The sequence below is a fragment of the Festucalex cinctus genome, chromosome 9 (genome assembly GCF_051991245.1).
Source record: "Festucalex cinctus isolate MCC-2025b chromosome 9, RoL_Fcin_1.0, whole genome shotgun sequence".
NCBI classification, from domain to species: domain Eukaryota; kingdom Metazoa; phylum Chordata; class Actinopteri; order Syngnathiformes; family Syngnathidae; genus Festucalex; species Festucalex cinctus.
In genome coordinates, this window is record NC_135419.1 from 7,244,686 (window position 1) to 7,263,138 (window position 18,453).

The 18,453-nt window shown below is 38.4% G+C and overlaps 1 protein-coding gene across 2 annotated transcripts in view; it reads left to right on the forward strand.

The window, feature by feature from the left end:
• trpc7b (transient receptor potential cation channel, subfamily C, member 7b) overlaps nt 1-13,199 on the forward strand; it is a 50,503-nt gene extending 37,304 nt beyond the window's left edge. Inside the window, exons 8-12 of one of the 2 annotated variants that reach the window (XM_077532640.1) lie at nt 2,324-2,519; nt 5,178-5,399; nt 7,005-7,091; nt 8,638-8,713; nt 9,770-13,199. In XM_077532640.1, the coding sequence (XP_077388766.1) occupies nt 2,324-2,519; nt 5,178-5,399; nt 7,005-7,091; nt 8,638-8,713; nt 9,770-9,909 (721 nt within the window). In that variant the 3' untranslated portion in view covers nt 9,910-13,199. The remainder of the gene's footprint in view (nt 1-2,323; nt 2,520-5,177; nt 5,400-7,004; nt 7,092-8,637; nt 8,714-9,769) is intronic. The other variant, XM_077532641.1, reaches the window with a different exon arrangement.
• Nucleotides 13,200-18,453: the final 5,254 nt, after the last annotated feature.

An 18,453-nucleotide genomic window follows, 5' to 3' on the forward strand; every position in this document is an offset into this window, starting at 1 on the left:
TGTAAATTGGCCTTTGGTGTGTTGTGTAGTTAGTACATGAAAAAAAATTGCAAAGCTTAATCCGTCATAGTATATCAGTGTACATAGTGAGGTCTGTCTTGGAGACCTTGATTTTCTTTAACAGTCTGTTCAGCTGAATAAGTAGTTTGCAGTGGGTGCATGTTATTATAATTACCCACCACACAGTACATTTGTCCCTGAAATTGTTGACTTTTCTGACACATGAATATCGCCTGGGGCATAGCTCATCAACATTACTTCCATGCTGCAATCCTTTGTGTTTATATGACAGGAACACCAAATCTGAAATGGGTTTAATACGAATGGGACGGAGAGTAATTTTATTAAAAGCATAATTGGGATAGCATATCATCAGGACCCAGCAATTACCCTTTGTGTTTCAATGTGTCACATTTCAAAGTGAGGGAGAATTGCGCCTTGGAAGGAGAGAGTATAGATAAGAGATGAGACGTTATTTGAAACGTGAAAGGCTCAAAATAACAGGCTTTCAAGGCAAAGTCCAGCAAAAGCACCTTGCTCAGCTGTCCTCATAACAGCCTGTTGGCTGGCTGTGATAGGAATGGTGAGGAAGCTTTTTGGAGGTTTACAAAAAACATCACAGCAGCAGCGCATAGATAAAAAATACGAGGAGACAAGAAGTGCTGTTGTTGACAGGGAGTGAAGTACCTGATGTCACTTCAGCATATTATGCTGGAGATGATTACGTGCAGTCATCTTGAGAGGAAAGGTGAGGTGGAGCCTATATGCCATTATTTTGAGTGCCTTAGTCTTACAAAAGGTACAGTTTTGACAGAGATTTTTAAAACATTTATTAATCTATGAACATGAGAATATTAGATGTTATTTCCAACAATACGTTTTCTTGCCAAAATCTGTTTCATTTCTACAGCCTTCCCATGGGCTGCAGAGTATCTGCATGGTTCAACTTCGTCTGGACCATGTAACTTGTGAATTATTTTTTTTTTTTAACTGAGTGGAAACCCAGTGGCATGACATTAGCTGTTTTTTTGTTTTCCTAAAGAAATTTAAATTTTAGGTGGTAGGGTTTTTTGTTTTGTTTTTCCCCAGTGAGCCACTCAGTATGATCCTGTGTACACTGGCAACCTAAAAATAGTTTCAAAAAGCATAAAAACTTTTGTTTTTGATAATGGCATCCATCTATCGTACGCCAACCAATGCAATTTGGGGATTTATTTTTTTTGTTATGCTCTATGAACTTATCTCTGATGATCTCTCAGTATATTGCAGGAAAAAAAATGATGAGTGCATGGAAGTGTAACAAGTTTGATTTACTTCCTCCCCGAAAGTTGAAGTAGTCAGCAGAGGGTCTTTGTAAGAATGCAGTGGAAAAGAAAAGTGTGTCTTGCTTCTGTCCAACTTGAAGAGACCCCCCCCCCCACAACCCACCCCATCAAATGCCTTCATCTGGCTCTCTGTGTGCCATTAAAACTGCCTCTTCGAACCGAGTCGATTTGGAAGGCACCCACAGAGCCTTACGGAGGAGCTGACAGATCCTCCGGCCTTTACCGCTACCTGCCTGCAGCTATCCAACCAAGACAGCGCCCTCTTCCCTACCGAGCAACCCTCTCTTGTTTTCCAGTTCATACAGTACTCGCCAAAACATATAAAGACAACCTAGCTGAATGTGAATGTCACAATTACTGCATCTCCTTTTTTGCCCTTTTGGACCAACAGACGCACATAAGGTCAATGTCAGTGAGGGGCAATACCTTGAAAATTGACCATAATAACAGTTATATTGATCCTAACATCCTGTAAGTTGGTTTATTTCTTTCGTACCACAACTCCATTACGCGTCGTGCCTCATTTATCACTTGAACATTGTTTATGATGTCGAGGCTAGATTTTTATGTTTTCAAAGGTTAGCCCCTTCAGGACTGCTCATCTCAGATTGATTACGAAGAATCTAAAACACCCGCGGGAGAGTGGGAGTTTTCAATACATTGATTGAATAAAATTTTGGCACAAGATGATGGAGAACTTTAAACTGTAGCCGTCCAAGTCTTGCATGGATAAATGAGGTTCAGTGTTGAATCCCAAGTATCCTCGGTGCTTCTCATCGGCCATTAGTGTGAGAAAAGATGTGTGAGAGGAGAAATTCAATTAGATGAATAACTCTACTATCCACCCAAGCGGGTTTGTTGTTGTTGAGAATAACCTTTCTTTAACGACAAATAAAGTTTTTCGCTTGGGGGGAAAAACACAACTAAAAGTAAATGTTGCTTGTTTTCTATGTGTCACATCCCCCTTTTTCTTACCACTTCCATTTCTATGTTGACAGAGTGGAGGAGAGTTTCAAGACTCTTTTCTGGTCCATTTTCGGGCTGTCAGAAGTGATCTCGGTGGTGCTGAAGTATGACCATAAGTTCATCGAGAACATTGGTTACGTGCTGTACGGGGTCTACAACGTCACCATGGTGGTTGTCCTACTCAACATGCTGATTGCCATGATAAACAGCTCGTACCAGGAGATCGAGGTAAATGTTAAGATTCATGTGAGTTGAGTTTGAGTTTAGACTGTTTTATATATTCCGCCGGCACAATTAGTAACAGAGCCAAGATGATGTCAGTGCCGGAATGGAACACATCCTTCTCCTCAATGGGTTCTTTTGGTGCTAATGTTTGGGTTCCACCAAGGTTTAAAATTTAGGGGTGTCAAAATTAAAGTTTAAAGTTTCTTTAAAGTCATTAATATTTTTAAGGTGATTAATGACAACACAGCAGACACATCCATGTCAAAATTTAGCAGTAATAAATGTAATAATATTGCATATATTTGTGGAGACTGGTGTCAAGTTGTATTTTACAATTTTAAAAATGTGCAGAATTTCACAATTTACTTTATGTTAAAGGTTAGATAGCTCTTAAAAATGCAAAGAAAAATGCACTGAGCTGTCACTGTCTTACAAATGCAATTGTGCCATCTAGTGGCAGAAAAATGACCTCAGCAAATCAATATCACACTAGTTTTTTTTTTTTTTTTATATCTTTTTAATTTTAGTTAAATTTGATGAATTATAATGAAATTACTATATCAATGATAAAGCCATATTTCTACAAGCTTAACATTTATTTCCACGTTTATGTGAACAAGAGTATGAAAACTTAGAAAAAATATTTTATTGTACATTTTATTTGTGCATTTAGAACATGAATACTGATAAATCGTGAGTTAACTCTTGAGGTCGTACTACGATTAATTACGATTTAGAAATGACTTGACATGGACTTTCTTTTCACTTACACCTCTTTCAAACCATCACTCCTCCCAATCCATCGTTCTCACAGGGTTGTCTCTTCTTTTCTTTTTTTTTTCTTTTTTTTGAGCCGTAAAAGAACTGCTGAAGCTGCTTGCCGATGTTGTCCCAGCATGCGCTTGTCTCTCCAGTGTAGAAGTCATTGCGCTTCTTAGTAACTGCACTGAGTAAACAACATTGCTGAGTTTGCTTCTCTGGATTTTGTCTTTCGGCTGAACCAGCTTTTGTCTAAGTGTGTTAGTATGGGTTTGAAATGCATAGTTATGTTATGTATACAGCAATTCAGGGGGAGTGATAGCATAGCGCTAATAGTCAGATAATTTGTCATCACATTTGTGACGTGAGCCATCTACTAATGTCAATGTACATTAATTTGCAGCCCTGTAACTTTATCCAAAGAAAATTCGTTTTGTTGTTGTTGATTTTAATAAAACCTTTCATTATTTTATCTGTCAAGGGACTGCTGTATATTTTTGTTGCACACCACACAGAGAAACAGACCACACACATGCAGGTGTGTAAGGAGAAAATGTCCCAAGGATGAGACGTGCAAACGGTGACTACAGAAACTGTTTGCAATTACCTTTATGCGCTACGGGACTCCAACCTTGACCCTCTATTTCCAAAGCCGAAGCTCTTACAGATGAGTTCCTACTGCCCTTTATTATTGTTGACAGTAACTTTTTTTTTACCTTTTAACTCTGAGAAGCTTCTTTACAATTTCACTTTTTACCTGAGTCTTTGAAACCAGGGTTATTATAGTTTTGGAATTTTCATTATAGTTTGTTTTTTTATTTCGTTTTGAGTTTTGTTTTTCTAAATTTAGTCAGTTTTAATTAGTTTTCAAGGTGGTTCTGTTTTTGTTACCGGGTAGTTTTAGTTATCTAACAAACGCTTTATTTTAGTTTTAGTTAGTTTCAGTATTAGTATTAGTTTTCGTTTTGATTTTTGTATTATTGTGCGCAATATGTAATAAACACCATGATAAAATGAAAAAAGTAATGCATTTCTTACCAAGCGTTGCATTTCGGCTGAGTTAAATGAAAAATCAGGCGAGTCGAGCCATTGGAGCCAAAAGTCAAGTGTGAATTGTCACCTAGGAACGACGTCATCTGAAGGTGCTTTTCTATTGGCTGCTGCTAGATGACACTTTCATCCTTATTCCGGTTAAAATCATCCCCAAAGGCTCATGCATTAAATTAATTACCAAAGACTAAAACAAAGGACATTTTCGCTATAATTATAAGTCGTTTTGTAAACATAAAATGTAGATTCAGATAGTTTTCTTTCTTTAATAAGCATTTTTGTTTTTATTTTATTTCATTAACTAAATTGTTTTTTTGCATTTTAGTTTGTCTTTTCATTCGTTTTCCTTAACTAAAATAACCTTGTCTAGACAGATTTTAGTTTTATGAGATAGCGTGTCCAACACTGGCAGATGTCGTTTGATGACAACTCATTAGAATGGAGCCTCTGCTTATTTGCATGAGCAGCTTCAAGCACCTGATTAGATTTATAAGGTTCTTCCTTTGGAATGACTTCTGTTCATGTTCAAGTGGAACGAGACCGAAGAGTAGACCTGGGATAATCTATTGGAAATAAAAGAAGTGCCCTGCTGCGGAGAGGGTCACCAGGGTTGTAGTGCTCGATTGCAAACACAGCAGAAAATGGATGGGGTAATGGAGAGAAAATAGAAATTGGGTGGGTGTTGAAAGGTCTTTGAAATCTCAGTGCCTTGTTAATCACAAGCAACTTTGAACCTGTTTAACATGCCTTGGTACCCTTGGTTACATTCAGAACCTCTTTCTGGAACAGCAACATTTTTTTTTAGCCTTCACCTTTAACCCAACTGTCATTTCTAACACTTTGTTTCCGCAGGAGGACGCCGACGTGGAATGGAAGTTCGCTCGTGCCAAGCTGTGGCTCTCGTACTTCGACGAGGGCCGCACTTTGCCCGCCCCCTTTAACCTGGTCCCCAGCCCGAAGTCCTTCTACTATTTGGTCCTGCGTATCAAGTCAGGCCTGTTAGGAATCTGCAAGGTGGGCAAACATCAGCACAGCAACGAGTTGGAGCTTGGTATGCTCAACTCTCAGGGCAAGGTAACTATCACTGTAGAACACAATAAGTGCATTGATGGGAATTAAATACAAAAAATATTTCATCAAACGTTTTTAATGGATTAATTGTGGCCATGAAGTAATTACCTTTTTATTTCCTGTCTGGTGCTTTGTTTAGGCTATTGCATTCACTCATCGTTGTCAGAAGATATCCAATAGCAATAACACGAGATGGTTATGGGTTTAGCTCAGCTGCAGCAATTGCCTTTGTTTATATACATAAAACACACATCCATTTGTAACTTTAGTATAATTATAATCAGTTGGAAATGCAAATTAATGTTAAGAGAAACACAATCAATTCAATTCCGTTGTTTGTTTCAAACTCAAGGTTCATCAAAGATGCAAAATATCTTCTCGATGACTATACAACAATTTATGACAGGCTTAGCACAGAAACATCACAGAATACAAACATCCGGCTGGCGCTACAATAGCTCAGCAAATGCAAGTTTTCTAAAACATTTGTTGAATGCCACTCTAATTTTCTCAAATGTCAAAGTCTGAATCAAATGTTTGTTGCATTTACCGCCCACTTCTACACCGAGTGCATGCAGAACAGAATATATGGACGGAATGATTGGGCCTCTAGCAACAGGAACTAATGCAAATTGATGAAACAATGCCTCCACCCAACAGGTCTGTAGGGTTGATGTGTTACGACACATTCACTTTTATTCATCTGCCACATTTCTCACTGGCAGGGAGGAGCCACTGTAATAAAATCCCACTGATTTAACATAACAGACCGTTGAACACAGAATCAATTGGTTGTGTCTGCCGCGTTTCCTCCTTTTGATTTGTCGACGCAAACGTGTCAGCCCAGCGCCTCGGCTAAGCTATTAGCGAGGTTGTTAGACCTGCCCCTTGTGTGCTTGAAGGCATTGTCAGCTTTTGGATCGAGACAAGATGTGTTCCACCCTGCTGCCTCGCCGGGCTCTCCAATTCTCTGCAGTACAGACACTTTAAGACCAAAGTCAAGCAGGTGCAGCAAGCAATCAATACATCTGCTCACACTGCGGTTCTCCAATTTTTTTTCCTCTCACACATTTGGACTTCCTCAAATGGAACTTTATCCAATTATGTCAAATAGAACAGATGTGCTGCTAAATTACCCTTGAAAGGAAATCAAATGATTGTAAAATACCCAAGATCATATACAGTGCTAATACACACGACATTTTTATATGTGAATACATCAGTGATGGGATGTATTTTGTAGTACCTTGATCATCAATAGGGACCGGTCCAACTAAATCCCACCATCTTGATTAGTCGCATTTATAGAGCTGTCAGTACTGCATAAAATGTAATCACAGTCCGCTGTGACGTGAAGAGCAATTTAGAAGTTCAGAACAACTCACCGCTTATTGAGTAGGATATCAGCTCAATGTAGTGTGACCACAGCTACTTTTAGTGCTGCAGTGTTAAAATGACAAATTTGTTCAAAGGTGTAAGGTCCCGGCTCAAATAGAAGATGGTTAATAGAGCTTCATTTCGGTCAAGGCAATTTCATGTGATCCTATTATGGAAGGTCACACCTTTTCTTTAATGTTAATATTCCGCTATTGTTTGCACCTGCACCAGGGTGAACATTTCAGGTCTTACCCGCCTCCGGGAGAGGAGTTCCAGAATTTGTCTAGAAATTCCAGAAAGCATCCAACCAGATATGAGGTGAGTTTAATGGATTGAGCAAAAAAAGTAGAAAATGTTGTAGGAGCCTACATCAGCACAATAAACTGGAAACTCATATATGAGGATATTTGACAGATTTAACCATATACCAGCCATTAAACAGTAAATTCTATAGAGTAAATTTTACTCTGTAGTGAGTCTATTTGTGCCCACTTTAAATAGAGTAATATTAAAAAGTAAAAAAGTAGGAGTGGCATAGCTTAGGTGGTAGAGTGGCAATCTCCCAAGCTTTAGGTCATGAGTTTGTTCCTCAACCCTTGTGTACATTTTTGTTTTTTTTTAATAGTGTATATAAACTAGTAAAATTTAGTAAAAATATATTTACTTACAATTTCTGAGTGAAAAATCGTTAATAGTTTTTTTTTTTTTGGATGGATGGATGATAGGCAAATTCTCTCGTTCACACTAAAAAAATATATATTTTAAGTAAAATTTACCTCCAAGTGTAAATTTTAATGTGAATGTTTTTTCCAAGTGTAAATTTTAATGTGAATGTTTTGGGTTAATTCTGAACACAGCCTTCATCCTTTTACATGAGGGTGTGTGCACTTATGCAACCACATTATTTCACTTGTTTTCTTGTTATTTCAATTGAGTTCTACAGTTGAGAAGTCACATTATTGGTGGGAGAAAAAAAAATGAACAGAGCGTATGTAGACTTTTTTTTTTTTTTTTTTTTTTTTTTTTTTTTTTAATAGCATTATTGCTTTATAATGTATGTGCCCTGAGATTTGTTGGTAACCAGTCCAGGTTGTGCCCCGCCTCTTTCCCAAATAAAAGTGTCCAATTCCAACATGTTATATGTATATTGTATGAATTTTCACCAAAGAATAATAGGATCATTCTTGGAAGATTGCCTACTCATCCAAAAAAAAAAAAAAAAGGAATCCAGATGTATAAAAACTGAATCAGTCATCAATCAGTGAAAATGTGTAATAGAGAAAAGAATAAAATGCAAACAAGGGAGAGCAGGGAACAAAAGAATAGATGTGGCGGTGGGAAAGAGATACTAACATGAGTGGAAATAAAGCATTTTAAGAGGCTATAATGAAAGGCAGTGACAGACCAGAACTGTGAATAAGACGTGAGAGGTGAAGTGGCAAGAAAGAAAGCGAGCAAGATAATGAGGATGAAATGACCCAAATGAGCTCACTGAGGTGGACACAATGCTGGCACTTGGCAAATGAGCACTCAAGAGGGAGCAGATCCTCTCCTCGTTTGTCTCCACATCATCTCCATCCTGAGATATGTGAAAAAGACAAATTCCACTCGCTGGCCCACTCAAGTTATTTTCAAGTCCAGCAGTTTACGATACAGTCGCCAAAAAACGGGGATTAAATATTAAGCAGCGAAGGCTTGCTGCGGGCGGCTCGGAGATCAATAGTCAACACCTCTATTTGTACCGGAGCTTGTTGTGCGCATGTTAAAAGTTTAATGAGGTACTTGTTTGCTGTCTAGATATACAAGTGTTGCCGTATCACCTCGCCACCTTCTCATTTTGTTGTCCTCGCTATTTCCCCTGCAGAAGATCATGAAGCGACTCATTAAGCGTTATGTGCTCAAGGCCCAAGTGGATAGAGAGAGTGATGAAGTCAACGAAGGTAACAGACGCTTTTTGTCTTTATTTTCTTATGTTGAGCAGGTCCTGAACTGGATGTACTATTTAACGAACCTTTCAACTTAATATTTGATGCAAAAGAACACGCATAATACCTCGTGGCAAAGAATCATAAATAAATATGTTTACTCAGCACCCACTTAATTGGGTCTCCCTGCACACCTTACCAGTACAACCAACGGCTGTATGCAGTTTTGATTAAAACTGTTAGATATTTAATAATCCGTTGATTACTATTGTATTGCATCTACATTTTATTACTGTTTCTAATAGTTTGCCCTTGACATGTTTTCATAGAGTTACCAACACGTCTTAATAGTTTTAACCACTGAGAAAAAAGGGAGAAAAAAAAACTTTCAAGCTGTGATTTTCACACTATTTGATGGGGCAATTACCGTATTTTCCGCACTATAAGGCGCACCTTCAATGAATAACATTTTAAAACTTTTTCCATATTTAAGGCGCTACAGTAGAGGCTGGGGTTACGTTATGCATCCATTAGATGGTGCTGCGCTAAAGGGAATGTCAACAAAACACTCAGATAGGTCAGTCAAACTTTATTAATAGATTACAAACCAGCTTTCTGACAACTCCATTCACTCCCAAAATGAATAAACAGCTGTTTTTTGTTTTTTTTTCTCTGAGGTAAAGTATTAATATTAGCTAGTGATCCAAGATGGCGGGATCTTCTGCGCATGCGCGTCACCGATCGTGCAGGGTCACCGATAGCGTCTTGACAGCGAGAACTGTTGCGGCTCAATAGTGATCCATATATAAGGCGCACTGGATTATAAGGCGCAGGGTCAGCTTTTGAAAAAATTGAAGGTTTTTAGTTGCGCCTTATAGTGCGGAAAATACGGTACAAAATTATTGTTTAGTTATTCAATTGGTCAGACAAAAATAATTGACAGAGTTAAAAGATATATTTACCATATAGATCATGCTGCCAAAATGTTGTGTATGTGCAAATACTGCATGTACATTTTTTTTCCCCACAGTTTTCCTGTTCTCACATGTTGCAATCGTCATGTTTGCACAGGTGAGCTGAAGGAAATCAAGCAAGACATTTCCAGCCTCCGTTATGAGCTGCTGGAGGAGAAGTCGGAGGCTGCCGGGGAGCTGTCTCTGCTTATTCAGCAACTCGGCGAGAAATTTGGCAAGAACACCATGAGGCACTGACGGGACTGGAAGGACGGTCAGAAAATCTGGGTCCTGATTGTGTAAAAAAGAGAGACGGAGAAAAACAAGTGGAGGACGGGAAGCAGGATGTTTATGAAAGACGGGAGGACAAAAGTGCAAGCAAAGCATTGAGAAAACAAATTTGAGTTTTAGGAACATTTCCTGTCTTCAGGAAAAAAAGTAAAAGAAAATGTTTGCACTTTCAGGGCCAAGCAAACTCAGCTGAAGCCTGGTTGGTAGATGAATAGAAGCAAATGATGAGACAAGATGAAGAAGAAGCGTGCACTGCCAAGGGATGTGAGCGCAAGTCCAACCGGGAGAAGATGGAAAACCGGAGAAAGAAGAAGAGGAAAGAAATCTTTATTCACGCTGCACAGGCTTGTTTTCTCATGGCAGGCGTGTCAAGAGACTACACAGCCCTTTATACACCAGGCAGTCTAATTAATTCATCCTCTTCCCTATTGTACAACTAGGGGAAAACTGATTATCTAGGAAATATATTTGATTGATTTGCTCAGTTGAAAACATTTCAATGAGAAAGACGACCTTCCGCTTCAAACACAATGTGCTGTTTCAACACACAGCTTAACGTGAAGTGGCTAAAAAATAATAATAATAAAGCTAAGGTTAAAATAAGCAGGGTACACACAAGCCAACTTTAAATATCTTAACCAATTTTTGGGGGAAAAAATGGCAAGTAGGTTCTTACTGTTCTTACACGGTGTGGTGTACTCCACATGACACAAAAGCTTCTTTTTTTTTGTAATACCGAGACTGACCTGTGAGAGGCAGTATGGTGCCATAGAGGACATGCAAACTGATGGAAAGTCAAAAAAGAAGAGTAGAAGCTCAGCTAATTGTTAGCTTCTCTAGTAAAGTGAAGTCACGCATATTTACAAAGAGGCCTATTTGCAGACCACCACACCAAAAAGTAATCTCTCCGGATAGTCCTTAAAAATTTGGACTTGGATGACTTTGAAAGAGAGGAAAAAAATGCTACAATTTGGCCCGCTTATCGGTATGTGTGTACCCCGCTTTACATTGTTCATAAATCAGATCTTGTTGTCACTCCATGCAGCCTTTTACCTCATGTGCCACTAAGTGTATGCAACAATACATTTTTAACTCGGTCTAATAGATTGAGTCGGATCGGCCAATGCTAAAACTGCATCTAAGGAAACTACTGTAGGCTATGTTCAGCAGACCCTCGGAACACAATCTGTGCTATCCTTCGATTGATTGACCTTCGATTCCATTGCACTTTTGAATGGTTTCCGCCATCTGACAATAATTTGAATTGATCTGTTTCAGAGGTCTCACCTTAAATAATGAAACAAATAAAAGTGTAGAGTTAAACTTGAAACTTAATGATCTACTTGTCATTACTAATACTATTTTATTTTATTTTTACTAAAATTAGATTAAAACTTTTTTGAATTTTTGTTGCTTATAACTACTAAAATGAGACTACAGCATTTTCATCCAAAAGACAAAATCTAAGATCAAAACTAAGATGGCTGCCAAACACAACACTGAATCTTATGAGAGGTTAAATTACATCCGTGCAGACTTCAACCGTGGCAGCATTATAACAACTGGTGCGGAAACGGGAACATTCGGAATGAGATCATCCCATTAAAATAAAACCCAAGAAGAATTAATAGATTAATTGTTAATTTTCACCATCGTTGATCAAGGTAATTATACAAAAGCAAATGCCTTATATATTAAAAAAATAAATAAATAAAAAAATAAAAATAAAAAAAATAATAATAAACAGTTTCAACCCCCCAAAAAATCCCAGCTTTTGAAAATTAAAGTGTTAGTTCCGAGGGTCCATGCTACGAGTTTATGTTTTTGAATTGTGGGAAGGAACCCATCCAAGCACACGGATAACAAGCAAACTCCACTCAGAAGCAACAAAAAATGAACACGAGACCTTTTTGTTGTGCTAACCACACGACCACTGTGCTGCCCGCATGTAAAATTCCATTTCTATAGTGCCAAATGTTACACGGCAAATATTATCTCAAGGCACGTTTTGTATATGTAAGCAGTTGCTCATTTATATTAAAGAAGTGAAGTAAACAGCCGAACCGCTAAAAAGAATATTTTGGAATCGATAAAGCCTCAGCTGTACACATGACATTTATTATATTTTAGGACTTAATTTTAAAATTCCAACTGCTCCCACAATATTTGCCGGAGCCATTAAACATGTGAATATTACATCTTGGTAACCAATAAGCCATGTGTGACTTAATTTGTCCTTCTGTTGTTTATGTTTATTGTTTTTAAAGGCTGAAGATGCTTATGAGGATCACATGGGGCTGCAAAACTTTTTTTTTTTCCTTCCCTGATTGCGTCAGGCCCAGCAGATGTTTGTTATTGGAGAGATGGGGGGTATAGTCTGATATTCATTAAGAGGCCTGCCATTGTTAAACTATGACGCTCAGTCGTGGTAGCAGCATAGCTAATGACTTGGCATGAATTTGGTTGTTGATCACATTTTATCATAGGAATCTGGTAGGGTTCAGTACCTTCAACAAGGTTAAGAACCACTGTGTTAGAACTACTGTAGTCTTGCTCTACATTTAATGTTCCATGCACTGTAGAGTGTTTTGTTATTATACATTACATTCATCATATATTAATAAGTGAGCTGATGAAGAGGCTATATGCAAAAGGTGGTGTGTAGAGAGTTTCAAAACAAAAGTTATTTACATTCAGGCTTTGATTTTACATAGCCATTCATTGCCATAACTAGGAAGATATTGACCTAAAATACTGTATTTTTTAATATATATTGAAATTAAATCTTACAGTACATTGTATTTTTTTTGTTCCTTGAAATAAATAGTATTAGCTCTAAACTGCTTGGTTAGTCACTTCCTTCATCTTGAATTCATTGCACCAGCCTTGTCATTTGTTTGATGCCATTTGAAGGGGAGATAAATTTTCTCTTTTTCATGTTCTAAGTAAAAGTCAAGAAAAGTGGCGTGCTTAATCATGCAATGCCTGTAAACCTGCAAGGACCCCCCTCGAAAATGAGATGATGCATCTCAAGGGGGTACCCTACCCTGTTAAAGCAATAAACAATGTTACCTGCTGATCATAGTTGTAGATGTATAAAATATAGCTATATATTATTCATAATTGCAAGTAACGCCACCACCGGCTAATTTAAACATACTGTATCGACCACAAACACACACTTCCCATTGCATTACCACTCTGATGCATTTCATCACCAAGCCACCAAATGACACTTGTCAGTTTATTTAGCAATGTGTTGCTTGATAATAACCCCACGTTGACAGCTTATCAAACATCATTGCATCAATGTCAGAAGCTAAAGCTGTTAAGTTGAATAAATGAATGGACACTCGATTTGAATCATTACCATCCTGGACTTGTGTTTATTTTCCGTGCTTTACTAGTTAACTGAAGATTGGTGCTGTACAGACCTAAAAAAAGAAAAGAAAAAAAGCACAGCACTATCTTTTAATTGTGCACACAAATTGCTGTAATTAAGCACACAACAAACAAAAACAAAAGGAATGACTGGCTCTTCAACGCAATCGGTCCAAGAATGCTGTGCGCTTGGAAGTTGATAGGATATTCTATTATCTGATTCCGTCTGCGTTCTCTTGTCAGACTTTGGATACGAGTGTCAGCCTTAAGGGCCTTACTTAATAACACACTCTGTCAATGTGGATGTGTGTTTGATTCCGTCACAGCAGCAGTTCACTTTATTAGCTCAAGCTGTGTGCGTGTGCATGTGTGTGTGTTCAAACAATACAGTCTAACTGACATCCTCCTCACTGGTGTAATTTGTCCCAGAGGCCCAAGGCGAGATCTTTGCTACCCCCCACCCCCTCCCACCCTCAACTAGGCCTCCCTCCACCGCCTCTCTCGACTCTTTATCCTCACTCTCTTTCTCTTCTCCGTTCATCTCAACAACTCCATCTGCCTTCTATCTCAAAGAACGTGAACTCCGGTCCTGCCTCCGACGAGACGAGGATTCCAAGGATTTGGAGGCTTCCTCTGTTGTCCTCAGCCTGCCTCGGAAGGGGAAGCTGCTGCTGTATATATCAACAGGGTCAACATATAGATATATAAATATATATATATATATATATATATATATATATATATATATATATATATATATATATATATATATATATATATATATATATATATATATATATATATATATATATATATATAAATCAACTTGGGGTCACCACCTCATTGTTCTGCACAGCTGTATCTATGACTTTGAATGTGTGTGGCTTTCTAAGCCTGCCGAGTGACGTGGGACTCAGGAAAAAATAGTCATATGATTGTAAAGAGGAGCATATTTTGACAAAATTGGATGAAAATAGTTGCAGTAAATGAGTGCTTGAAGTCTGGAGGCCATTGTAAAATGAGTGTTTCTCCTCCCTGGAGATGTTTTTGCCAAGTCTTCACTTGCAGCAACTTTTTTCGCTGCTTGTTAGTGGGTCCTCAAATGCATTACAGGCCTGAGCTGATGCCCCTTTAATGGGCAATAGAACATTTTCTATTTAACTGCCTCTAATTGGCAATGTCTCTTTGTGTAGTAGATGATACCACTGGTTTTGTGGCTTATTGTCAGTTACAATAATGAGTGTGTCTCTGATTGTTGATATTCACCCGACTATTCTTGGCATCCTTGTCAGCACTTCAAAAGTGCCATTAAAACAGTCGAGCAACATGTTTCCGTATATTTAATAAGCGCATCAATCACTCCTTTAAGCCATCAGTTTCTCATCACAGAGTCTCATTAGAGAAAAACACCCCGGAGACTAAACCCTATCAGAACAAAATGAAATTCTCATATAGCTTTTACTGACTTACATTCAAAGTCAAAGTGTGCCCTTTATTTTTGTATTTATTTGATGTCGTTGTAAGCAGTCAGAGCATGTACGTACAGTATTACAAAAATGATAACACAATATATAACAGTGAGACTATTCTATGAGTTGAAATGATTGGTGAAATGTCAAAATCTCATTTGTGGAGCAGGCCCATCATCGATGAAGTTGGTTAAGAAGGTTCTGCCAGGGTGCTGTCGGACGAAAAATAAAAGAGCTGTCAAGTGTTCTACCAATTTTGCTGGAATGAACGCATACCTTCGAGATGGATGTGGGCACTGACTGACACACAATGCCCTCCAGGCAACCTCCTCCGTCCTCAAGGCGTGTGACGAGTGCCGAGATGTTTACGGCCACTCACGTACACACAGGATATGTAGTACAGAATAAGAGGACTTCTGCCAATACTTTCACAAATGTGAAGATATAATTCCTACACATATGAGGAACAACATTGAATACAACACTGCACAGCTTATTGAACAATGTCAGAATTGTGTAAGTACTTTGGTATGGCATGGTCACAGTTTTGTTTCAAATAACACTTGACAAAGTTAGAATTGATCTTATAATCTTTTCCATTATCAATTTGCACGGGTGTTTATTAGTACACATTATTTTTTTTTAATTGAAAAGTGCATATTGATCATGTTTCTACAATATCATTTGCATAATAAAAAAAATATATCAGTCATCACTGAAGCACTTCCCTACGGAGCCCCTAAAGTGACATGGGAGAAATAAAATAAAATAAAATATGTTTCTTGTCCGGACGAGAAACATTTATTTTTATTTATTTTTTTCACATATCACTTTAGGGGCTCTGTACTTCCCTGACTGAGCTCAGTGCATGTGCAAAAAATGTACGTGTGGCTGGCTAGCTAAAGTTGCTAGCCTCTGTCAATGTTTTTTCTTGCTTAGTTTGATATCTGAAGGTAACAGATAACTCGTCTGCCACACAATTGAGAAGTTCTGTGTGGAATCCGAATCCTGGCTCAAGCCCTCTTGTGTGTTGTTTGAATGTTCCCCTCATTTTTGTGTGGGTTTTCTCCTGGTAGGTACTCTGATTTCCTCCCACATTCCAAAAGCATGTAAGTGAATTGAAGACTCTGAATTTTCCATTGGTGTCAATGTTAGCGCAAACGTTTGTTTGCCTATATGTGTCTTGAGATTAGCTGGCGACCTGTCCAGGGTGTACCTCACCTCTCGCCCAGTGTTTGGGATGGGCTGGAATTATTCTGTAATAGTACCACAGTGCCAATAATAGTGACTGATGACGCAAACTACTGGAAAAAAAATTTGTATTATCAAACACTACCCACCTTTTCTGAGTGCCTGCATGTACAATGATTGGGAAACCAAAAGGAAGTTGTGTTTATTGCAATAGGAGAGCTGCTGCTCGTAATGTACAGCAACAATGTGCTTCACTTTATTTATGTTGCTACAACATACTTTGCCTTTTATGGGCTGCTTATAACACCATTCATCTTCAGATTCACTTTGCCTCGCTCGCCGCTTTGTTCTGTTTTGTGTTGCTTCTGTGTCTTTCTTCATCCTCCTTTACTCACTCAGTGACTGTTTTCTGTTGAGCTTTTGTAACATTTATTTAGGTCTATAACAGTGGTGTTTTATGTGGAAGAAATACATTATAGGGTAGCAAACAACAAAATGCAGGAGTCTGCCTTCCTGTCTGCTTTTGTTTTTAAATAGCAATTTCGATTAGAATTGCAATTATGTTAGAAATAACGTAAATCATATGGGAGCCATAAAGGAAAATACAACTGAAAATGTTAACAATAGACACAGAAACACAGTTACAGAGTAGAATTGCTTTGTTTCAAAGCGTCAGATTGGCCACTTGTTCATAGGGCTTCATTTTATGTACAGTACGGCATAAGTACTAAGTGAGGTTGTGGCTGCAGAAGGTGGTTAATGGAGCTTCATTTGAGTCAAGGGAAGTTGGGCCGTACCTATTTCGTATACACAATTGTTGAAATGGTAACACTGGATTTTGTATTTGTACTTTGTACTTGTATTGATTCTTATTAGATTGTGTACTAAATCTTGTGGGCAATTAGTAGGCTATGCACACCATCAATTGATTTTAGCTTACATTAGTGCATCTATTTGATTGGTGATTATCCCGTCCCCTATCAATTGCTGTTTGTTTCCTCACCATCAACATATTGATGCTTTTAATGAGTAGGTATTTAGGCTCATTTGCACCACTTGTTCTCTAACAAGGAACTGAATAGCAAAATATGCAATAGGTGTGTTTGATCCTAAATATGCCAATGAAGTTCCTGGTTCAGTTAGAATTAGTTTTTAGTCCACAGTTCCCATTTTGACATCATGAGACCAAGACAACACTTAATAACTGAGCAACAGTACCGCACCTTTGCGAAGCTTTAAAGGGAACCAACCCCTCAGCACCATAAAGGGGGCAGCCATTTTGTCACTTGCTGTCGACCAAAAAATGTCATCACAGTTGCTCCGGGCTCAGGTAATGACAAATTACGGCTCAGCTGGAAAATGTCACATGACTGAACTCAGAAAACAGCCAAGTCGTGATTGGTCATACGTTACCTGAGCCCTGAGCAACTGTGATGACTTTTTCAGTCGACAGCAAGAGGCAAAATGGACGCCCCTGAGATGGTTTCAACAGGATGTTCTCAGAGAGAAGTGGCCTAAGCCAAGAGCTTAGTGTTTGATAGATTGGCATCGGAAGGTTAAAACAGAGATAAGAGACTGGAAGAGTCACAGAAATGGCATAGAAGTGGATATCCTTTTTTTTTTTTTTACTGTTGTGAGATTTGCTATTTTACACCTTGTTACAGAGCAATAAGCTCATGTACCATCATTTCCTCTCTTCTCAGTTTCAGTTAGTTTTGTACTTTCCTCAAAACGTGTGTAATTTAGATGTTGCTTTCTTTGTGCTATCTTAGTTTTGGTATTTTGTTGTGAAAAGTTAGCTCCTGTGTGGCTGCTTTCCTCTGTTACTGTTTTTGTGTTGTGCTTTCATTTATCATTCTTTCCTTGTCGTATATTTATTCTCATGTCTAGCTCCTGTTGTGGGTCTGCCCATCCACTTTAATTATTCTTCCTTATTATCTATGTATTTTCTGCGTCAACGTTGTGTTGGCAGAGTTTTCCGTTTGTGTTTGTTATGATCATGTTGCCGCGCTGCTTTGCGTGTTCGCTCCTATGTGGCACTCTGCTTTAGTTTCAGTATTCATCATCATGCTCATTCATAACAGAGAGCCCCACATGATGAGGAAAAGAAATGACACGAATGTGTTTACTCCCAGAGTGTGTGGTGAAGTCAAAATGACCAACACAGCACACCACACACTTAACTAAATTACAAATGGCAATCGTGATTCTCCTCAAGGATACCTCTCCATCTCCTCCCCAAAACCAGATTTCTGTCGTAGTCCCAAGGCTGACCTGTGAGAGGCGACGTGGTACCACAGGGCATAGAGACTGCGGAACAATGCAAATGAAGATTAATAGAAGAAGAAAAGGAAAACCATAGCAGGAGCGAATTCTTTTCGTTGTCATTTTGAGACAATTCCATCTGCCAAGGCCATTCATTGTTAGCTGTAGTGGATCAAGGATGAACACTGAAAAATACTTCGGAATC